This window comes from Strongylocentrotus purpuratus, unplaced genomic scaffold, assembly GCF_000002235.5.
Source record: "Strongylocentrotus purpuratus isolate Spur 01 unplaced genomic scaffold, Spur_5.0 spur5_scaffold_19, whole genome shotgun sequence".
In the NCBI taxonomy this organism is placed as follows: Eukaryota; Metazoa; Echinodermata; class Echinoidea; order Camarodonta; family Strongylocentrotidae; genus Strongylocentrotus; species Strongylocentrotus purpuratus.
Genome location: NW_022145604.1, coordinates 25105004 through 25125652, shown reverse-complemented (window position 1 = coordinate 25125652; position 20649 = coordinate 25105004). Strand labels below are relative to the sequence as shown.

At 37.6% G+C, this 20649-nt stretch overlaps 1 protein-coding gene across 1 annotated transcript in view; it reads left to right on the top strand.

Annotated features, from left to right (window-relative positions):
- LOC584174 (integrin alpha-PS1) overlaps positions 1-19532 on the top strand; it is a 32551-nt gene extending 13019 nt beyond the window's left edge. The window contains exons 11-24 of the mRNA XM_030990669.1: positions 18-178; positions 907-1073; positions 3160-3327; positions 4250-4329; positions 5030-5174; positions 5866-6006; positions 6827-6999; positions 8064-8232; positions 9245-9361; positions 10052-10207; positions 12306-12419; positions 13895-13999; positions 14451-14570; positions 15483-19532. Coding sequence (XP_030846529.1) covers positions 18-178; positions 907-1073; positions 3160-3327; positions 4250-4329; positions 5030-5174; positions 5866-6006; positions 6827-6999; positions 8064-8232; positions 9245-9361; positions 10052-10207; positions 12306-12419; positions 13895-13999; positions 14451-14570; positions 15483-15632 — 1966 coding nt within the window. The 3' untranslated portion in view covers positions 15633-19532. The remainder of the gene's footprint in view (positions 1-17; positions 179-906; positions 1074-3159; positions 3328-4249; positions 4330-5029; positions 5175-5865; positions 6007-6826; positions 7000-8063; positions 8233-9244; positions 9362-10051; positions 10208-12305; positions 12420-13894; positions 14000-14450; positions 14571-15482) is intronic.
- Positions 19533-20649: the final 1117 nt, after the last annotated feature.

The window sequence follows — 20649 nt, the reverse complement described above, 5'->3', positions numbered from 1 at the left end:
CTTTGATCTCACATTAGAACACGACCCCTGCTTGACCTTTTGGTGAACCTGACCGTGACCCCCGACCCCATGGATCCTGAAAACCCATCTTGCGTGGATTCAATTGGTATCTGTCTAAAAATTGAAGTCTGCTTCAAATACGAGGGACCTACCCCTGCAGCTTTACCTGCGAACATTGGTAAGAAGAGGAACATGATAACTGGTAGATTAGGAGTTCTCAGGGGGGGGGGGGAATGTTCCCCCTCCCCCTAGCTGCCAAACCAAATCTGCCTTTTCTTTAATACACATAGCTAATTACTATAGCACACACACAGATAAGTGCACTTATACCTCTACACCACTGTCAACAATGGTCACTTTCTCTATTTCCATTGAGTGACCCCAATAGGAAATGTACATGTTTGACTGTTCATGTATTTTGATTTTATGTATCCGGACACCTACCCCCTGGACATCCGCCCCCCGATAACCACTCCTAGTCATCTACCCCCTGGGACAACTACCCCCTAGGGCAACCACCCTCGAGGACGACAACTCCCCAGGACGACTCCCCCCAGGCAACTTCCCCCCGGATAACTCCCCCCCCCCCCAGACAACAACCCCCTAGGTCAACTACCCCCTAGGACAACTATCCCCAGGACAACTACCCCCTGGACAAGTACCTTCTAGGTCAACTACCCCCTAGGACAACTATCCCACCCCCCCCCCCCCACACACTACCTCCCAGAAAACTCCCCCCCTAGGATAGTTGTCTGGGGTAGTTGTCTGGGGGGTAGTTGACTCGAGGTGGTTATCCGGGGGGGGGGGGGGGGGTGGTGGTTGTCCAGGGGTAGGTGTCCTAGAACCTGATTTGAGTATATAAATAATTATAACAATTAAAATAATTTGATTTCGTTCATGTTTCAGAGGTCCTATTCGATGTGGAAGTCGACAATGTGAAGACATCGGCTGGATTCAAGCCTCGATTCCTGCTCGATGACAACGGAACTAGGCCTATGGTTTCCAAGATCAGTGCTGTTGAGCGGATATATAGATACGGCAATACTTGCTTCAACTACACAGCTTACCTGCAGGTACCCATTTACACAATAAAATTAAAGAGAAGGTTGAGTTCTGGGAAAAGGTGAAAAATAATTTGTGAGCGTTATCATTGTATTATGCAAGTATGGAAGAACATCAGATAAAAAGTGTTCCCTGAAAAGCGTGGCTCTTCAAATGCCTTAATATTCTAAATATGGCATCTATCATCATAAAAATCGGGACAGATTTTTACGCCACATGTTCGTGTAGTCCCATATACATCTTTCTGTGTACAGTGCTTGTAACTTTACCAGGACTGTGTCAAATTTCTTATCATTTTGATGATTCCAGAACCTTGCAGTACACATCAATACTTATTTGCTAGATGATCAACCTTTTCTGATCGATTCCACAACGTTTCTTTCACAATGTAATCGCATGACTAGAACTCAACTTTATCTTTAATGTACAAGTGTATATCTTCAATAACTACTCAGGTTATGCAATTGAATTGCAACAGGCATTGCTACATTGCAGTTTGATCATGTCTAATTTACACAGCTGTTTTAGATACAAAGCTTACAGTGAGTATAATGTTGAACCTTACAATCAATATGAAGCTGTGACATTTTGTCAATTATAAGGGTTAAAGAAAACCTCACTCCAAGAAATAACTTTACTTTATATTCTGAGAAATTAATTATATTCTTGCCCATTAATCTACAAGATTCCCCACCAAAGTGTATGAGAGATATGAAGCAAAAATAATGTACAGTTTCTCAGCACGACATGGGCATCACCATTTTCTTGATAACGTGATGTACTATGGGAAGTCGTTAATCAAGTAAATGTATTCAAATTTATCGATACTTCCTTCCCAGGTGTGTGTGGTGATGAAAAATTTCATTCACCTGCTGTTATCCTTTGTACTACAATTGCCAGAACGTATATTGCATAAATGAGTTGGTGCTCTTCTGGGGTGAAGGTTCTCATAAATAAAATAGATATGTCAACTGCTATACTTTCCCCTGTTATATATTTTTCACCAAATATAATTTCTAACTTCTCAGCTATGATTTTTCCTCATTGAAAAGTAAAGGTTTTGTTATTGATTTAAGCAGTCTTTCCAACAAATGCTTGGTGCATGATACATGTGCAACGTCGCCTGGTACATCACATTTTCAAGGAAATCTTTGCTCCCATGTCGTGCTAAAACGCATCATAACATGCCAAGAATATCTCTTGTACATTTTCGTAAGGAATATTGTACATTGAAGGGCAGGAATGCATCTCATTGTTTGCTTGACTGGTGTCTCTCTCTGCCTCTCTTTTACTTTAAGTTTACTTGTGTTCTATGTTACTGTTACCTTATAATTTCTGTTAATATATGGCTCTCTATATGACACAGAACCTGCTAGAACTCCACTGGTTACCTCTACACCAACGTATTATGTTTAAAGTCTGTCTGTTTGCTTTCAAAATACTCAATCATTTAGCACCTGAATATCTTAATGACACCCTCCAAATATATACACCATCTCATAATCTTCACTCAGCAACCGACACATGTAAACTTATCATTCCCAAATCTAGACTCTCAGCACCTAAATAACGTTTTGCAGTAGCTGCATCAACGACCTGGAACAGCATCCATCTTCCATAAGGGAAATTACCTGTTGTGCCACCTTCAAAAAATCCCTCAAAACTTACCTTTTCCCCAGTCATCTATGTGATCTACTTCCTGTGAGACTGTAAATTTTTCTCTGACTCAGAACTGGTTAACAAACTTGTAATGAATGCATTGCATAGTTTCTTATTTAAATATGGGATGATAAGATATGATATACACCCTTGCACGGTTACAAGAGTGCGCATGCGCTGATATTTGCGCCATTTTAAATTACGAGTAAACAAAGTTGTTGTTTACTCGTAATTTAAAAAGACGCCCATGTCAATATGATGTAAGCGCTCAGCGCAGGCAGTGACGCAACAATACATGCGCGTCTGAAAACATTGATGACACAATGTATCGCAAATTAAACTGGCCGCCTTAACCGCGTGAAAGGGTGTATTAATGTGAATGGATTTGGAACAAATGTTGCTTTACTAGCAAACTGTTTGTGTCTTTCATTATGGTAGGATACAGCGACAGACTTCTTGAGTCCCATGCCTGTAGACCTGACGTACATCTTGATGGACTATGGAATAGAACCCCCTCCGCGAGGAGACATTCCATATCGTTTCCCAGGAGGACTTGCTCCAGTTATGAAGAGCTACCAGTGTGCAGCTATCACCAAGAACGAAGATGTAAGTCAGAGTTTTCATTTCATCTCTTTCTCTCTTACTCTTTCTTATATACTTTGCATTCCTCCACCCTACTGTCTATATACTCTGATAATAACAAAACATTAATAGTAGCATTATTGTGTACCAGCATAATTCGACTCTTTCTCTCCCCCTCTCTATGTTCCTCCACTTAATATATTTCCCCAATCCCATTATCTTTTGACATCTTGTATACCTCTGTGACCCTCTCTCTATATATTTCTCTCTGTCTTTGTCTTCTTCCACTCCCCCCATCCCTCTTAATTTATTATATGTGTCTATCTTTCCTAGTTTTTCTTTCCCTTCTCTTACTTTCCCATACCCTACTATTTCTTCATTCATTATTCTTGATGTCTGTCTTTTTATCCTTTCTGCCTCTTTTCCATTCTCTCTCTCTGTCTCTCTCTGTCTGTCTCTCTCTCTCTTTCTCTCTATTTTTCTCTCTCTCTTTCTCTCTCTCTCTCTTTCTCTCTCTGTCTGTCTCTCTCTTTCTCTCTATTTCTCTCTCTCTCTTTCGCTCTCTGTCTGTCTCTCTCTTTCTCTCTATTTCTCTCTCTCTCTGTCTCTCTCTGTCTGTCTCTCTCTTTCTCTATATTTCTCTCTCTCTCTTTCTCTCTCTCTCTTTCTCTCTCTTTCTTTTTCTCCCTCTCTTTTTCTCCCTCTCTCTCTCTCTCTCCCTCTCTCTGTCTCTCTCTCTCTCTCTCACTCTCTAACCTTTCCTTCCTCTCTCTTATTGCATGTATAGACAAGCAGAAAGACTCATTAGTCATCAATACTTTGAAATGTGATATTTGAAATTGAATGGCAAGTTATTTGATCATGTAGAGACTTAAAATTCATGAATCAAAGAGAAATCACCAGTGGAAAAAAAGGTTTTAAAATTGAGATGTTCATTTATATATAGGTCAACTTTGTGCGTGACTGTGGTGCCGACGCTGTCTGTGAAACGGACATCAGACTCCTTGGCGAAATCGAAATTGAAGGGTAAGATTCTTAGATAACTAAAAACAGATATTTATTTCTAGTGATATATCATGCTGCTGCCACTTCAGTATAAGATCAGTAACACTTCAATATAAGGTTTCTCTTAAACATGGAACTTGAAAACTTTGCTCGTTTGGCAAAAGGAACTTGAAAAGACTGTAGCCATGCTATGACAGGGGACACATGAGTTGCTTTGGTGGTCAGTCATTTGTTTACACCTCCAAACCAAATCTGGTGGACTCAAGTTCCAAACTGATCCACATTTTTTCAGAAGGTGATGATAAAAATTGAAAAGAGGAACGTTGCAAGTATTTGATATATCATCCTCTCGTGTCCCCTGGATCCACCATTGACCACTAAAAAGAAAACACAAACTAAAGTCAAATAGTACACCAGAAAATGGTTGAGATCCAGAAAAATATCATGAACCAAAAGCAAACAAACCAGAGAGAATTCCACACAGAAATTGACGTAAAACATGCACTAAAATTTTGACCCAAGGTATTGACACATGTGACAACATATGCTACTGTCACAAAGGTTCGTACGAAAGATAATTTCGTACGAATCTCCCTGTTTTTTTCCATTGTCCTCCCAAATTTTCATTGTCTTAAAATCGTTCATAGCAGTTCGTAATGGCATTTGTGACCAAGGCTATACCTCCATCAACTACAAGGTACATCTAATTTTCATACCACAGGGACCCGACCAAGATCATCGTTGGTGGACCGTCCAAACTTTACATTCAAGCCAGGGTTGAGAACGTCGGCGAAGAGGCGCATCAAGCTTTCCTGACGATCAACCACCCAATTGACATTAGATACGAAGCACTTGAAATCAATGAGGTACACGAAGTACTCAATTTAGTAGACCGGTTTACTAACGTATTCAAATGTATGGATGTTTCTTTCCCAGGGACCTATTTGCAACTTGTTTCATTAACCTGTTATTAATGAATGAACTACAATACTCAGAATACACTATGAATATATTACTTGTGCTATGTCAGTCAAGCCTCAGGGAAGCTTTCAGGTTGTCAAGAACCACCTTTGTTTAAAAAGTATGCATAAAATTTGAATATATGAGTGTAAACCAGTCTATTCAGTACTATATCATCCATAAACCATACATGGAAATTTGTTTCGTTTACATGCATGATGCAAAATAAATACAGATAATGGATGCGACGACAAGACAAATATAATGTTAATAAGTATAGAACAGGGGACAAATACAAAAATGGACTCAGAAATGGGATATCATGAATATATGTGATGTTAACAGATGTGAAACAGGTGGGGGGGGGAAGCAATATGAGGCACACAAGAGATGATTTCTCTGTCATTGTATTCATGCTGTGTCTAATGAAGACATGGCATTAATCCAAAGACTTAGGAAGTCTGAAGTTTTCTAAGCGCAAAACTGTCTTGCATTAAAAAATGGCCATAAATAAATATTTATGGCAATTTTGATGTCATGGAAGTTCATAGAGTTACTCTACCTCTCATGGTGTTTGATTTTTTTCTTTTCTTCCAGGTGTCTTGCATTGACGAGAACGGTGATGACCTAATAGAATGTGCCGGGAAGCAGACTCTGGTGACCTGTGAACCTACCCAGAATGTTGACACCTCCAGCGTTATATGTAATCTTGGTAATCCCATGCCGTCCTTCACAGCGGTAAGCTTCCAGATTGTGCACATAAGGCCTGTTTTCATCAGCTCGAGATTGCCACCAAATATCCTGCTTTTTTAACTATCCCGATCGCAAATTATCCAGCTAATTTGCACCTTCACCAGCCCGCCGTTACAATTAGCGGGATATTCCGTCGAGATAATCATCCCAAGATATCTTGGGCTAGTTTGCAAAAAAATCCCGCTATTTGGCAAAATATCCCGCTATTTGTCTGATGCGTTTTCACCAGCCCGAACTCGAGTTTCGAGGTCGAGTCTTGAGCTGATGAAGACGCAATTTGTAACTTCAGGATTATTTCCCAAATCAGAAATAGCGGGCTATTTGGCAATCTCGAGCTGATGAAGACAGGCCTATAGATACGTTTCACTGACCTGTTTCTCTCATTTTTTGCTTCTATTAAACCCTTTTTAATATCAGGGTGGACTTTCCCTTTAAGATAAGATATGTATGAAATATGACTCTGATCAGATATTACTGGCAGAATTTCATTCATACCTGACATTTAACATTTTATGGATTCTAATTTTACTAAATAACCATGTTAACAACATTTGTGAGCTTTCTTACATTTATTGATACACTTTTCATTATAACATAAAGCAGCTCTCAATAATTCTTACTACTGGTAATTATCACAGGCCTTCTAAATATCAAATTTGGTCAAATATCAATTATTGTTGATTGATTCCTTGATATTCCTTGATAAAAAAAAATGTTAGTTAAATGGCTAAAATCACAATTCCACAAGACTATAACATCTCCATTATAAAAAAGATCTGTTATCTCCTCTTTTTTGCTCCATCAGAGTACCCTCCGTCTTCGCTTCGACATTGGGGGTCTGATCTATGTCCCTGATCGAAACATCAACGTAGAAGTGATAGCCAGTACGAGCAGCCTGCAGACACCCGAGAGTCTCCCGGACAATTCCATGCTAGTGGCATACAATTTGGTCGTCGAGGCTGATGTGGGCATTTTAGGGTAAGTAGTCCAGGGGATTGTTTCACAAAGACTAAGATCGACTTTAAGTTGAACTTAACTGCGGCAGGCCATTCATGCCACTGTTAGCTCTCACCATTATGATCTTTAGATAATATTTTTACCTTCAATAATAGGTTATAGATTTGTGATCATGATTTGTACGTCCCTTGAGAGACCAATGCCAGTAAATGGTGAGAGCAAACAGTTACATAAACGGCCTGCCATATAGTTAAAACCAACTTAAAGTCGATCTTAGTCTTTGTGAAACATATGAATTTGATTTAAAAAAAAATGCTTCTTCCACAAGTGCAGGGTGATGAAATGTTGATAGATAAAACTTTGGACTGTTGATCATGAGGTACATGGTTTGAATCCCTGCCTCAGCATCAACTTCTCTTGGCAAGATAGTAATAGTGATTCTTGCGTCTATGAAAAGGCAAATGTTTATATGGTGCAATATAATTTTAGTGTGATATTATCGCTGGTGTAATGTCTAATGTTCTTGTTGCTGCCATCATCATTACCTTTATTGTCATCATCACTATTATCATCATCATCATCATTAATATAAACATTTTTGATGGTATACTGTGTGAAAAGACAAAATGCAATATGTATTACTTTAAACATCTCTGATATTTTTATGAAAGAATACAACGGTGAAAGTAGCTACTATCTTGAGGAGAAATAATTGACACTCTCCATGTTAAAGGGATCGTTTAAGAATGTTAAATCTGAGATGCACGGCCCTACGTGTTACCAGTGTCTGTGATATGGTGTTTTATTGAAGCCCTAAAAACTTACGCTTCAAAATGCCTCAAAAAAGTAAAAACCTTGAGTGACCGGTTTTACCATACTCGTTTTCCTAAATAGACTGTATTGTTATGAAAACCGTTTGGCAAACGCAAAATTTGATTTCTATTTTCAATCATAAATATCTTGATAATCAGACTGGCGATCGGCTTGTAAAACTCATGGGGTCCCTGACTCACCTAAAGGTTTATAATTATGATTGCAGCATGAACTAAATCAAGGATTTTTACCGGATCCCTTTAACCTTACAGGTTCGTCGATCCTGAAAGTGTGTACTACATCAGTAACAGCTCAAACTACGCAGATGCTGCCTCAGCACAGCAATCACTCGAGGCTGCAGTTAACATGGCGTTCGTTGATCCAACCTCACCCGACTTCAACGACTCCTTCATTGGAACCCCATTTACGCTTTCCTACCAGGTAAGTTTGATGGGAAATCTAGCTGTGGTACCGGTATATGGAGACCACTCAAGGGGGACAAGAAATGTTGTCTTCATTTATAAGCAGGTGGTTGTTACCTACAGGTTACATAGTAGTAGTAGTAGTAGTGGTGGTGGTTATTTTACCCGACTGCTAAGAAAGCATAAATGCTTGTTAGTAAGGAACCAGAGGACTGACGGCTTTAGGTCCTCTCCGAGAGACCTGGTAATGTGGATTAATGCCTTACCAAAGGGCACTAGCGCATCTCCTTGGTTCGAACCTGGGTCGCGAGACCTCTGCTTTACCAACTGAGCTATTTCGCCTCCTCATACCATAGATAATGAATACTTCTCGGGAAGCAGGAAACAGTGTCTTTGTATCCTGGACATCGCTTTACGAAACCATCATAAGTACAAGTTCGCCAACATCCCTTTAAAACAAGCGTTAGATTTAAATGCAATTCAATGGATTGTCTGCAAACTTGTACTTACAACGGATTGGTGAAATGCTGCGTTGGTAGTCTTTCTATGTAGGTGATCAGGTTTCACCAAACAAAGTTGGTCTGCAGAGATGCAGAAAATCAGAGAAATGGATTTGTGAAAGTGTGTGATAGATCATACAAAGAATAAGTTATAAATACTGGTATTGAATGTTACGGTTGCTTATAACATACGGTAGTTTTTATTGGCAAACTAGTCATGATGAATAAAATCAAACAAGGCCCACTTCTATAAATTCCTGATTAGATTTGAATGGGGGAACAGTCGTATTTTCCTGAAAAAGCATGCAAATATATTTATATATGTGCTCCCAATGTGATATGTATGTTCCATTGATGAATGAATGAATGAATGAATGAATAAACCGACTGACCGACCGACCGACCGACCGACCGACCGACCGACTGACCAACCGACCAATCGATTCATCAATTCATCAATCTACCAATCAGTCAATCAATGTATCATCGACTAAAAATGTTGTAGGTTTTTTTCTTCTCATTTTCTTTCAGATCACCAATGAGGGTGCTGGTCTGCTTCCATTCCAATCTATCCTAACTCTCAACATCCCATGGCGTATGATCAACGGAGATTGGCTTGTCTTCATCAAGAGCATCTCAGTAACGGACGTAAGTAATGTTGTGTGTGGAGAGAGAGAGAGAGAGAGAGAGAGAGAGAGAGAGAGAGGGAGAGAGAGAGAGGGATAGAGAGAGAGAGAGAGAGAGAGAGAGAGAGAAGGAGAAGGGTTACATTCATATAGAAAAGAGAATTTTACCAGAGAACTCCATCCATGGAATGACTTGTGATAATCATGTAAAATCTTCATCTGACAGATTTTCTTCCTTAGACTGATATATTTGATTTTAGATTACCCTCTCTTGCCAATCCTGATTGTGCACACATAATAAAGTTTCCCAACAACAACAATAATGAAAACAATAACACTTGAATTTTAAGTATGGTAAATGGTCCGTGCACCCCGACTGAATACAACTGACTGTATTTTTGGTGTTCGATGGGGAATCATGGAACTATGAAAAGTACCTTGCATTATTTGTGTGCCAGGCTCTACAGCTTATTACAGGTTTCTCTTTTATTTAACAAATAATAGGTATGTACAGTGAAACCTCTACATAAAGACTGCTCAGGGGAGACAAAAAAAGTGGTCTTTATGTACAAATTTGTTTACCGGGTAACGTAAGTTTTAACGGGACACACTTTTGAAGGGAAAACAAAATTGCTGTGTGAATAGACAGGTGGTTGCTTGAAATTATTCGAAATTTTGTAATTACATTTTATTAATGATTTCACTTCAACAGAGCGAAGGGACTGGATCCTGCAACATTGCAGACATCCTTGAACTCCAGAATCGAAGGCTGATGGAGAAATATAAGGAAGACTCTCTCAGTTTTCAGCCTGCACCTGAGGAAGACGTAACCCCCATCTATGGTCCTGCAGAGGGCACGCAGAATCTGGTGAGTTGATGATTATCATCCATATTACCTCTACACTTATTGCACTACACTGACTTCCTGTAAAACAGGGAATCAAAAACAAAATTATTTTATTAACATGGAAGGCAATGCATGGATACACCCGTGTACATTTCAGAATTGTTGACTATTTACAATCCTCGAACTAATTTGCAACCTGCAGGTAAGTATCTGCTTGAGAGAGTCCTCAAAGACGCTCTCTTCTAGGTGAGCGATCATTTACTGCCTGTGCATCAAGATTGTGGAATGGTCTTCCCCCAAATCCTTCGGTCAAGTCACCAGTTATCCACTTTCAGAACTCAACTAAAGACATACCTATTTCAGATTGCTTACAATAATTAGTCACTGATTTTTTGTCTTTCCCAGTTAGAATCATGAACAGACATTTTGTGTAGTTTTTCAGTCTCATCAGCGCCATTGATTAGGCAACTATATATTGGCTTTAATAAATTCCTAGATTGGATTAATAATAATAATAATAATATTGGCATTTATATAGCGCTCTTACAGACATACATGTGTATCACAGCGCTTTACAACATTATAGCAAACAATAAAATTACGTACACAAAAATATATAAATTCGACTATTAAAGAGAAAGGTTTTCAAGGAACGTTGAAAGATAGCGAGAGAAGGAGAAGATCGTACAGCCTGAGGGAGATTGTTCCAGAGACGTGGTGTGGAAACAGAAAAAGATCGATCCCCAAAGCGTGTACGACTCCTGGGAACCGAGAGCAAGGTTGGGTCGTTGCCAGATCTCAGACCATGCCTTCCTGGTTGATGTAATGAGAGAAGGTTTTGGAGATAGGAGGGAGCCATTTTATGGATGCACTTGTAGGTCATTGTGAGAATTTTGTATGTGATTCGCTTTTCTATTGGAAGCCAATGGAGCTGACGAAGGAAGGGAGAGGCATGGTCATGCTTCTTAGCGCGGAACACCAACTTTGCTGCTCGGTTCTGAGCTCGTTGCAGGCGATTGATATTTGACATAGAAATATTACATAGAAGAGAATTGGAATAATCAGTCCTAGATGTGACGAGAGCACGTACAGCATGCTCACACGCGGACTTGTCTAGGTAGGGTCTGATCCGAGCAATATTAGATAGATGGAAGTGGAGCATACTAGAAAGTGATGACACATGGTGATTCATTCTCAGTGAAGAATCTAACACCACACCAAGGCTCCTGACAGTTGTTGAGGGCTCGATTGAATCCTGTGCATGAGCGTTATACAAGAACCCACTATTATTATTATTATTATAGTATTGCCAATTTGCTTCTCAGGGATTGAGAGAAATCATTCTTGCGTCAAATGTTGGTTGATATCCCACCGCTGCCACCCTAACAAAAAGATTGAAGACATTTTCATTCATTCATTCATCGTTCATTCATTTATTCATTATTCATTTTTCATTCATTCATTCATCGTTCATTCATTTATTCATTTTTCATTAAATTATTCATTCATTCATTTATTCATACATTCATTAATTAATTTATTCAGCCATTCAGGCACTCATCCATTCATTAATTAATGTATTCATATGCTTGAGCGCTACCGGTAGTTACTTTGGCAGCTTGGCTACGACCATCGAAATATTTGTAAAGCGCCATGAGCATCAGACCCTGACGGATACCGGTGCTATATTAATAACCATATTATTGTTATTCATCCATTCATTCATTCATTCATTTATTCATCCGTAACCAATGTTTTATCTCTTTTTTGGAAAAATTATATTTCATATGTTTCATACACAAATCACGAAAATGAGCGATTTTCAGTTCCTTGCACTCAGCTTAGCTCAAACTTTAAAATCCTTGTAGTATCACTGCTTGCCATGTTGTCGAAGGAAGGCATTTTCAACTTGGGCTTAAGGCCAACTAGATAAAAGTGCATTAAACCTGTATAATATATATGAATTAATGCCCTTCTGGCTCTCAACTATGATATTTCAATGATATTTAGATGATGAGAAACATCACTTAGGAAAAACCCTTTCTTCACAGGACATTTTGTATATTCTTTTCAAAATTCTGATTGCCATTACAATTTTGCTCTCTTTTTGTTGATTCAGGGATGCACCAAGGCCAAGTGTGTAGCATTGACCTGTTTCATCAACCCACTTCAAGCCCGTCATATCCTGCAGGTCAAAATAGAAGCCATTCAGTGGCAAGACACCCTGATCACGGTAAGAACACCCTAACTTTGGTTGGTTTAGTTCGGTTTCTTTGTTTGTATTTCAACAATAATTTCTATGAAAGCATGTATGCTTGTAAGTAAGCAAAAAGGGACAGACGGCTTCAAGTCCTCTCCGAGGAACTTGGTAATGAGGATTAGTGCCTTACGAAAGGGCACTATACCACAATTTTTTTCTCCAATCCAGGACCTAATGGTTTCGAGACCACTGCTCTACCACTGAGCCATCGTGTGTCACTCATTGTTTTCAATGTTTAAAACGTTGTATTTGATATAGAAATCACTTATGCCCTTTTGAAAGTTAAGGAGCTACGTACTTGACACTCAAACTTCCATGTTCTAAAATTGTTACCAGGTGTAGAGTATAGCAACATAGCATCTAGAAAATAATCACTGGAGGAAACAGTGATTTTTTTGATATTCAAATTGCATGCTGTTAAATCAGCCGAAATTGTGAAAAACAGCAAGAGAGTTTAGAAAAGAAGAAGAACTGAGGGTTACATAATTTTTAATGAAGTAATACTTCTACTAATAACAGTGGGTTCTTGAAAAGCACTTATGCCAGACCCCACACTCCTTTTCCCAATTTTCTAAATCAAAAGGGGGGAATGTTGTTAGATGCCATTCCCCCCCCCCCCCGAATCCTCTCCTTTTCTTTTACTCGAGGGAGGCGTGGTTGAGGGAAAAAAACTCTTATTTTTTTTAGTGCTCACTATCACCCCTGATTTAAATAAGTAAAAAAAAGAATACCGTATTTGCCGGCCTAAAGGCCGCAGTATTTTTGGAAGAGAAAATATCAAAAAGTCGGGGTGCGGCCTTTACGGCGAAACAGAAAAAAAAAAAAAAAAGAAGTCAAAACCAGCACGAATTTGTACATATGGGACTAGATCTACGAACGGTACAACAACTATACATTTCCACACATCTTACCCAAAATTTTATCTTGCATTGTTGACATGAAGACGAAAATAAACTTCCAAAAACAACATCTGCCGATAGATTTTGATCTAAGTTCGTGCCAATGCATTGCAAAAGTAAAAGAAGGGCTCGTTTAACGGAGCCGCCGCGAAGCATCCAGCACGCGAAGTCGCCATTTTCAATCCATTTCAATGACTACATCACAGAAAACAGCAGTGTATGGTATCAGCGCGGGATGGCCGCACGGTTTAAGGCGGTGATTTAGTCACATCAACATTTGTACGCAAGAGATCGAATCCCGACTTCAGCAAAATATATATATTTTTTTTTCCTTCTCTCTTTTTTTTTTTTTTTTTTTAATGTCAAAATCGGGGGTGCGGCCTATACGGCGCTACGGCCTTATCGCCGGCAAATACGGTAAGACTCAAACCGCAAACCATGTGATCCAATGCCCGGTGACATGTCCACTAGACCACGACACCTCAACTTGATAAGAAAATTACTTACAAATGGGTCATTGATAACAGTTGCTAACTTCTCTATTGACAGAGGGAGCTTGGCTATGTGGAGATTCTGACAGAAGCTCAACTGGTCACTCAGATGGATAATGGAAATCACGGGCAAGGAGAGGATGTTTACCCAGACATGATACAGGTAAGGATGCAGGGAAGATGCGGTTGCTAGGTGATGAATGCATGGTTGAGAGAAGAGTAACTAGGATGTGGAAGAAGAGGGGTAAAAAAGAGAAAAAGGATGAAAAAGAGGGAGGAAGGAGTGCCAGGGAAAGAAGTTTGAAGAGAAAAGTAGAAGATGCTTGAAAAGGAAAGAAGAAGACAAAGGAAAAGATGAAAGAGAAGAGAAAAAAGAAAAGCAGAAAACAGATGATGATGAAGAAGAAGACATTTCATGAAATTTATATAATTGTTATGTTATTAATATATTGATTAAATTTATTTTGCTCTTTATCCAAATGTTCAGTTTATTTCTCATCCTCTGTCTCCATACACATTCTTTTTTTTTAAGTTTAGTGAAAGTTTGACTTCCCCAAAACTGAGAATTCTGCATTAATTCAGATGATAAATGTTTGTTGCCTCTTACATTACAGCTCCCTATCAAGATGTATACAGACATGGCAGGTGCTGGCAAAGTGCCTATCTGGGTTATCATACTCAGCATCCTGGGAGGGCTTCTCCTACTCTTCCTCCTCATACTGTTATTATGGAAGGTAAAAATACATGATGATGATGATGATGGTGGTGGTGATGGTAATGATGATGATGATGATGATGATGATGATGATGATGATGATGGTGGTGATGAAGATGATGATGATGATGATGATGATGGTGGTGGTGATGGTAATGGTAATAGTGATGCTGAAGGCGAGGTGATGGTCATGGTGATTGCGATAGTGATGATGATGATAATGATGGCAAAGGTGGTGGTGATGGTGATGATAATGATGGTGATGATAATGATGGTAATGACTAAGCTAGATGAAGCTATAATGAAGCTAGAATAATGGTAATGGTACTTATGATCATAAAGATGATAATGTTGGTGATGGTGGTGATGATGATGGTATTAGCAATGATTGATGGTAATGATGAAGATGATAGTGATGATGATGATGATGATGATGTTGGTAATGATGGTTGTATATGTGATGGTGGTGATAATGATGATGGCAGTAGTTGTGACAATGTTTATGAAAGTGATGACATTGATAATGATGCTCATCATTATGGTGGTGATGATAATGATGATTTTGATTGTTATGAAGATGACATTGTAATTGATGCCGATGATTATTGCGGTGATGATAATGATGATTTTGATTGTTATGAAGATGACATTGTAATTGATGCCGATGATTATTGCGGTGATGATAATGATGATGTTGATTGTTATGAAGATGACATGGATAATGATGCCGTTGATTATGGTGGTGGTGTTCATAATGATGTCGATTGTTATGAAGATGACCATGACAGTGATGATGATGATTAGTTTGACTCCAGTGATGCTGATAATCATGATAGCAATATTGATATTTCGTTTTTTGTATAATTCATGTAGCATTTTCACCAGACAGTTAACCATCACTTCTCTGTTTTATTCCTCTTTAATTCTTAAGTGTGGCTTCTTCAAAAGAAAGACTCGCAAGGACTGGATGGATGAAATTGAAAATGCAAATCCTATGCCCATCAAACCTCCCATGGCTCCTACCGGTGAATTAGACGGCTCCGATTTACCAATGATGAAAGGACTTGCAGCTAAAGAATAACAAACCTTTCCACTTTTCTTGTTCTTCCAAAACTAGCAATATCAGAAGATTTTTAGATGTGTGTTCAGTTCTTTGTAATGTACAAGCGTAGTATAGTGTCTGCATTCTCCAAGGTGTGTTGTTTTCTGGTGCTTTTCTGGTGTTTGATTGATATACATCTGTGACTTAATTTGAATACTGATACTATTGCTTAATTGAAGGGAGAAAGTATAATATGTGTCTCAGTATCTAACAAAAGGTACAACGCATGCAGAAAGATCGAGTGGACCTTCCAAGAAATGTATCAACACATCATCAACAAATTTGTAAATTTAGCCAACTGTGGTTAAAATCGTTATTTGCAATACATTTGATAGCATCTTGGATGAACCATTTCATAATAATGATGATAAACATTATCTTGCTGTAGAAACAATTGTTTAAAAGTAGATTGAACTTGCCATTAGAAACAACAGTAAGACAAGGGCGTTAAAGTACCTGCATAGATTTTGTCCTATTTGTATCCCTATTTATAAATCTCTAGAATACCCATGCCCACGAACCAATTTTGTTTTGGTAGAGGTGCATTCTCATTCCTACTCGACCATGGAATGGTTCAAGTCTGTTTTGTACAGCATTGTCAATTTGCATTGGTGGTACCCAAACAGGAAGAGCAGTGGATGTGCGGGTATACTTCTGTACTTCTGACCAACATAAAGGGTATGTTTGGGTACAAGTGAGAAAAAAACACAGAACAGTTACCGGCTGTAATATTTTATAAAAGTGTTCAAATATTTTTCCATACATTTACATGCCAAATTTTCTTTTTTAACTGTGTATTATGGATTGCATATTGCTAGAGTAGCAATGTTAACTTCTTATAAACACTCATTTTTCACTAGTGGGGAAAGAAGAAGAAGGTCTTTAGTACAGTGTGTTAGTATATGTTTTCTGTAGAGGTGTTAAAGTAGATAGTACTGGACTAAAATACTGTTATTGTACTTGAGAAAGTTACTTACAGAGACTGTTTATAACTAAAACTTAGGAGTTCACAATTAAAACAAAAGCTCACCAAAGATGTCTTATGCAATTAAATTTATGCTAGTATTTTACCAGCTGTCAGTGATCTTTATATTTAACATGGTATTTTCATGCACCTTTTTTAAAAGATGGTTTTCACATGTTATGACTGAAAAAACATTTAAATGGTGGCAGCAGTGGGATATGTATCTATAACATTAAAGTTTCTGGTGGCTCAAACCAGAATTTTTTAAACTGGGATGTTGGTGGCAAATATATTTCTTCTTGTCAAATGTTTTCTTTTGTTGCTTAACATCATTCCTTCTGCGCACATTCTAAGGTTGCCACCGGTTCAAGGCAATTTACATACTGTATTGGCTAGAGGCAGAAGGGCAATAACTTGTATCATTTTATACAGACGAGGCGCTTCTCTGGCTCTGACAGACAATCACTGATATGGGTAACATAACACTTACTATGACTGTAAAATGTTGTCTATGTAGAAAAGATATTGGGTCCAAAAATGTTGGTCCTCAAGGCTCCTTATTAATTGATATCTAGTATCTTTTACACGTCGACAGATTCTGAGATATAGCTACTGTTTGGGATACTGATCAGAGATACGTGGCAAGCCCATACTGTTTATGTTTTATTTTCTGCAATGTCTCCTAAGAACCAGAAGGGCTTTAACTTGACAATGTATACCTGTATTTTGGTGAGGCCTAAAAAAAGAGAAGATGTTGTATTGCTCTTTAGGTGCCAAAACATGGGTCGGTCGGTCAGAATTTTTTTTTTTTTTAACTTTTTTTTTTATCTTCCTCTTTGGGAATGCTTTACTACATTTTTTTCCTAAAAAACAGTAAAAAAAAAAAAAACTTTTCAAGATTTTTGGGTCGGTTGCAAAGGGCAATACAACATCTTTGGATGATAGATGTCTAAAAAGTAAGACCTTCATCCGTTGATTCTGGCAAAGACACAGAGTACAGTGATCATCAATGTGCAGAATAGACCAAGATCAACAATGTTTACATCCCCATACCTCTAAATGTTAGTTAATGCCGTTCTGGTTCTTACTAGATGATTTCATGACATGGTGCCAAATTTGAAGTTTGTATGTAATGTATATATAATCATGGATTTCGAAAGTGTAGGGTTTTTTGTTGAAATATATACTTCTGCAACTTTTTTCGGATGCAGATTATTGAAACTATGTAAGTAGAAATATGCTTAAATGAGAGAATAAATAACAAAGTGAATTTTATTATCAGTGATTTTAAGCATAACCTACGATGTACGCATACAAGGAATCTAAATCTCACAAATTGTACCTGTACTTTGATTTGAGATGAATGTCACTCTGTAGAGCGTATTACATGAATACATGTACATGGACATATCAACATCACCATACTGGTGACTTGATGTATGTGATATGAAAATCGAATATATTGCTTCATAAATGTCAAGTTTCTTTCGTAAGAGTACATGCAAAGATGTAAATTTTGTTTTATAATGGTGATTTTCTTGAGCATGTGACGTGGATATAATATTTTGTACATAAAGTTGATGGTTTATAAGAGATGAAAATGTTTATGCTATATAGATCAATACTATGATAGAAATTTCTTTGAAATCCTATTTATTTGTCTCGTTTGTTAGATGTGTACTATCTTTTATATGTGTATGTGAATGTAAGTGATCTGTAAAATTGATTGTAATGGAAGATTATTAAAGTGTAGAGGTTTTTAAAATATGATGTGGTAGATATATTTGCAGTTTGAAAAATTATTAGAGTGTTGGAACTAAGATCAATGACCTCATCTCCAACATCACTGCTAGGCTTTAGATGAAAAATATAGCATTAGTTGTACAATCACAGCCCAAAATCGATTCTTGGAAAAAATTATTTCATGTGATTAGATATAATTAGCCAATTCCCCAATACAAATAACTCTGGAAATGTTGTTAGTATCATTATAATCTATTACTGTTTATCCATCAAACTACGGTAGTCCCTCTATGTCATCTGAGGAATAGATCTAGTTAATCAGAGTATCAATTTATTTGTCCCAGTACAAAAGAGATATGTGCACATCAATTTGTGTTCTTCACTTTATGACCTTGACAATATATAGTTCGTCTGTAACTTCTTTGCATACGAGATGTTATTTGTAAGAAATGAAATTTTGGAATGAACCTTGCCTATATCTTAGTGTGCGAGACTTGTACTCCCATTAATGATACTTCTATATAGTATATACCAAGTCTGATGTCAGTGAATTGTGACCTAGTAATGCACATGGAAAATGACTACCAACTCCACTGATTTAAGGCAAAAGTTTTTCCTTTTGACCTTTGTCTTTTGTATTAAAGTACCGGTTTAATCTCTTTGTAATGAAAACAAAAACAATTTTGTTTTCCTTCTGTTTGTTACGTGTACAGTTTGTACTTGTCTTAGCCATTTAGTTGCAGCCACAAAACAATTGTGATACTACAGTATAGTGATTTTTTATAAATTGCAATCTTCTCTATTCCTGGTTTTCCCTGTAAAATCACTTTTTGATTATCACCATTTCATCAGCTTTAATCAAGAATCAATTTTCAAAATTTGCAGACAGAAAATTGGGCTCCTCCTTATACTCGCATAGTACAGCAGAAACATGTTTTGTTTTGACATTTTCATATGAAATTATACCACGCTTTTTAATCAAGAAATATTATTTTGTGATTGCTATTTTGAGACGTAATTTTAGCTGTTAAGATATAATGGATGGATGATTGTGTCTACATTGATGTCATGAGACAAAAAAAAGTCTAATAATCAAGATTTGTATGGAGTCATTTTTTCTGTTTTCAACAACTCTTATACAAATAAACTTGCTTTCTTGATAGAAAAAAAAAGTTTGTTGTATTCATGTTTGATTTCTGCTCCTGTCAGTATACTGCCAAGTTAATATTTACATATATTGTTCAATAATATATTTCCCTATTCACAGGTGCATAGATAAAACTATTTAGTAATCCGGCTAAAGGCTTGCAGACTCACTATAAAGCTCAGGGTCATCCAATAACTTTCTCCCGGCCAGTAGCCTATGTACCAGTCATTACTAAATATAGGTTGAGAGTGGCAAAAGAGATAAATGCCTCACCAAAGAATGATCAGGGTGTCAAAGCTGAAATATTCTTTCACTTGTTGAAATAATGTATTCATCTGGATACTGAACTGATGAACTCTCAATTAAGAGAGAGCTAGATATTTAGAGAGAGAGAGAGCGAGTGAGAGGGAGTGAGGGGATATATGAAGGGGAAAAGAGAGAGAACGGAGAGATTGAGATCGAGAAAAATTAGGGAGCAAGAGGGGTGAGAAAGACAGCCAGAGAGAGGTATGTCATAGAAATGGGGAGGAGAAGAAAAAAGGGAGAGAGAGAGAGAGAGGGGGGGGGGGGGGGGGGGGGGAAGAGAGACTGTGATGACAGAACAAAAAAGAACGAATGAGCTAGAGTAGAGCTTATATAGGTAACCCGGTAGATAAATAACAAAATTTAATTGCCTCTAACATCAGAGTGACGTGCGAGAGAGGAAGAAATGATATATTGTATAAGATAATTTGAATTAAACACTGAGTGATGGGGTGTTTATATTATTTCTTCCCTATAGGACTTGCACATGCTCTTCACGAATCACCCTTCAGACCCTATCCGAAAACATTTAAGCGTTTCGCGAAGCGGTCGTCAAGTAGTGCATTTTTTTTTTTCAATGGTATTTTCTCCATTGCTTTTCACAAACAATAACAAAAAGTATAATAACAAACAGTAACAAAATCAATACATAAAATAATCTGCATGTTAATATTATTATATAGAATATGATTTCACATTCACAGCTAAATAATACAAAAGAGCTTTTACTATTTACATCAAATAAAGCATGAAACATGCATGCATGAAAAAGGCATGAACATAAAAAGGCATTAAAAAAAATATATTAAAAAAAACTATTTGCCTCATATTTTGTCCTT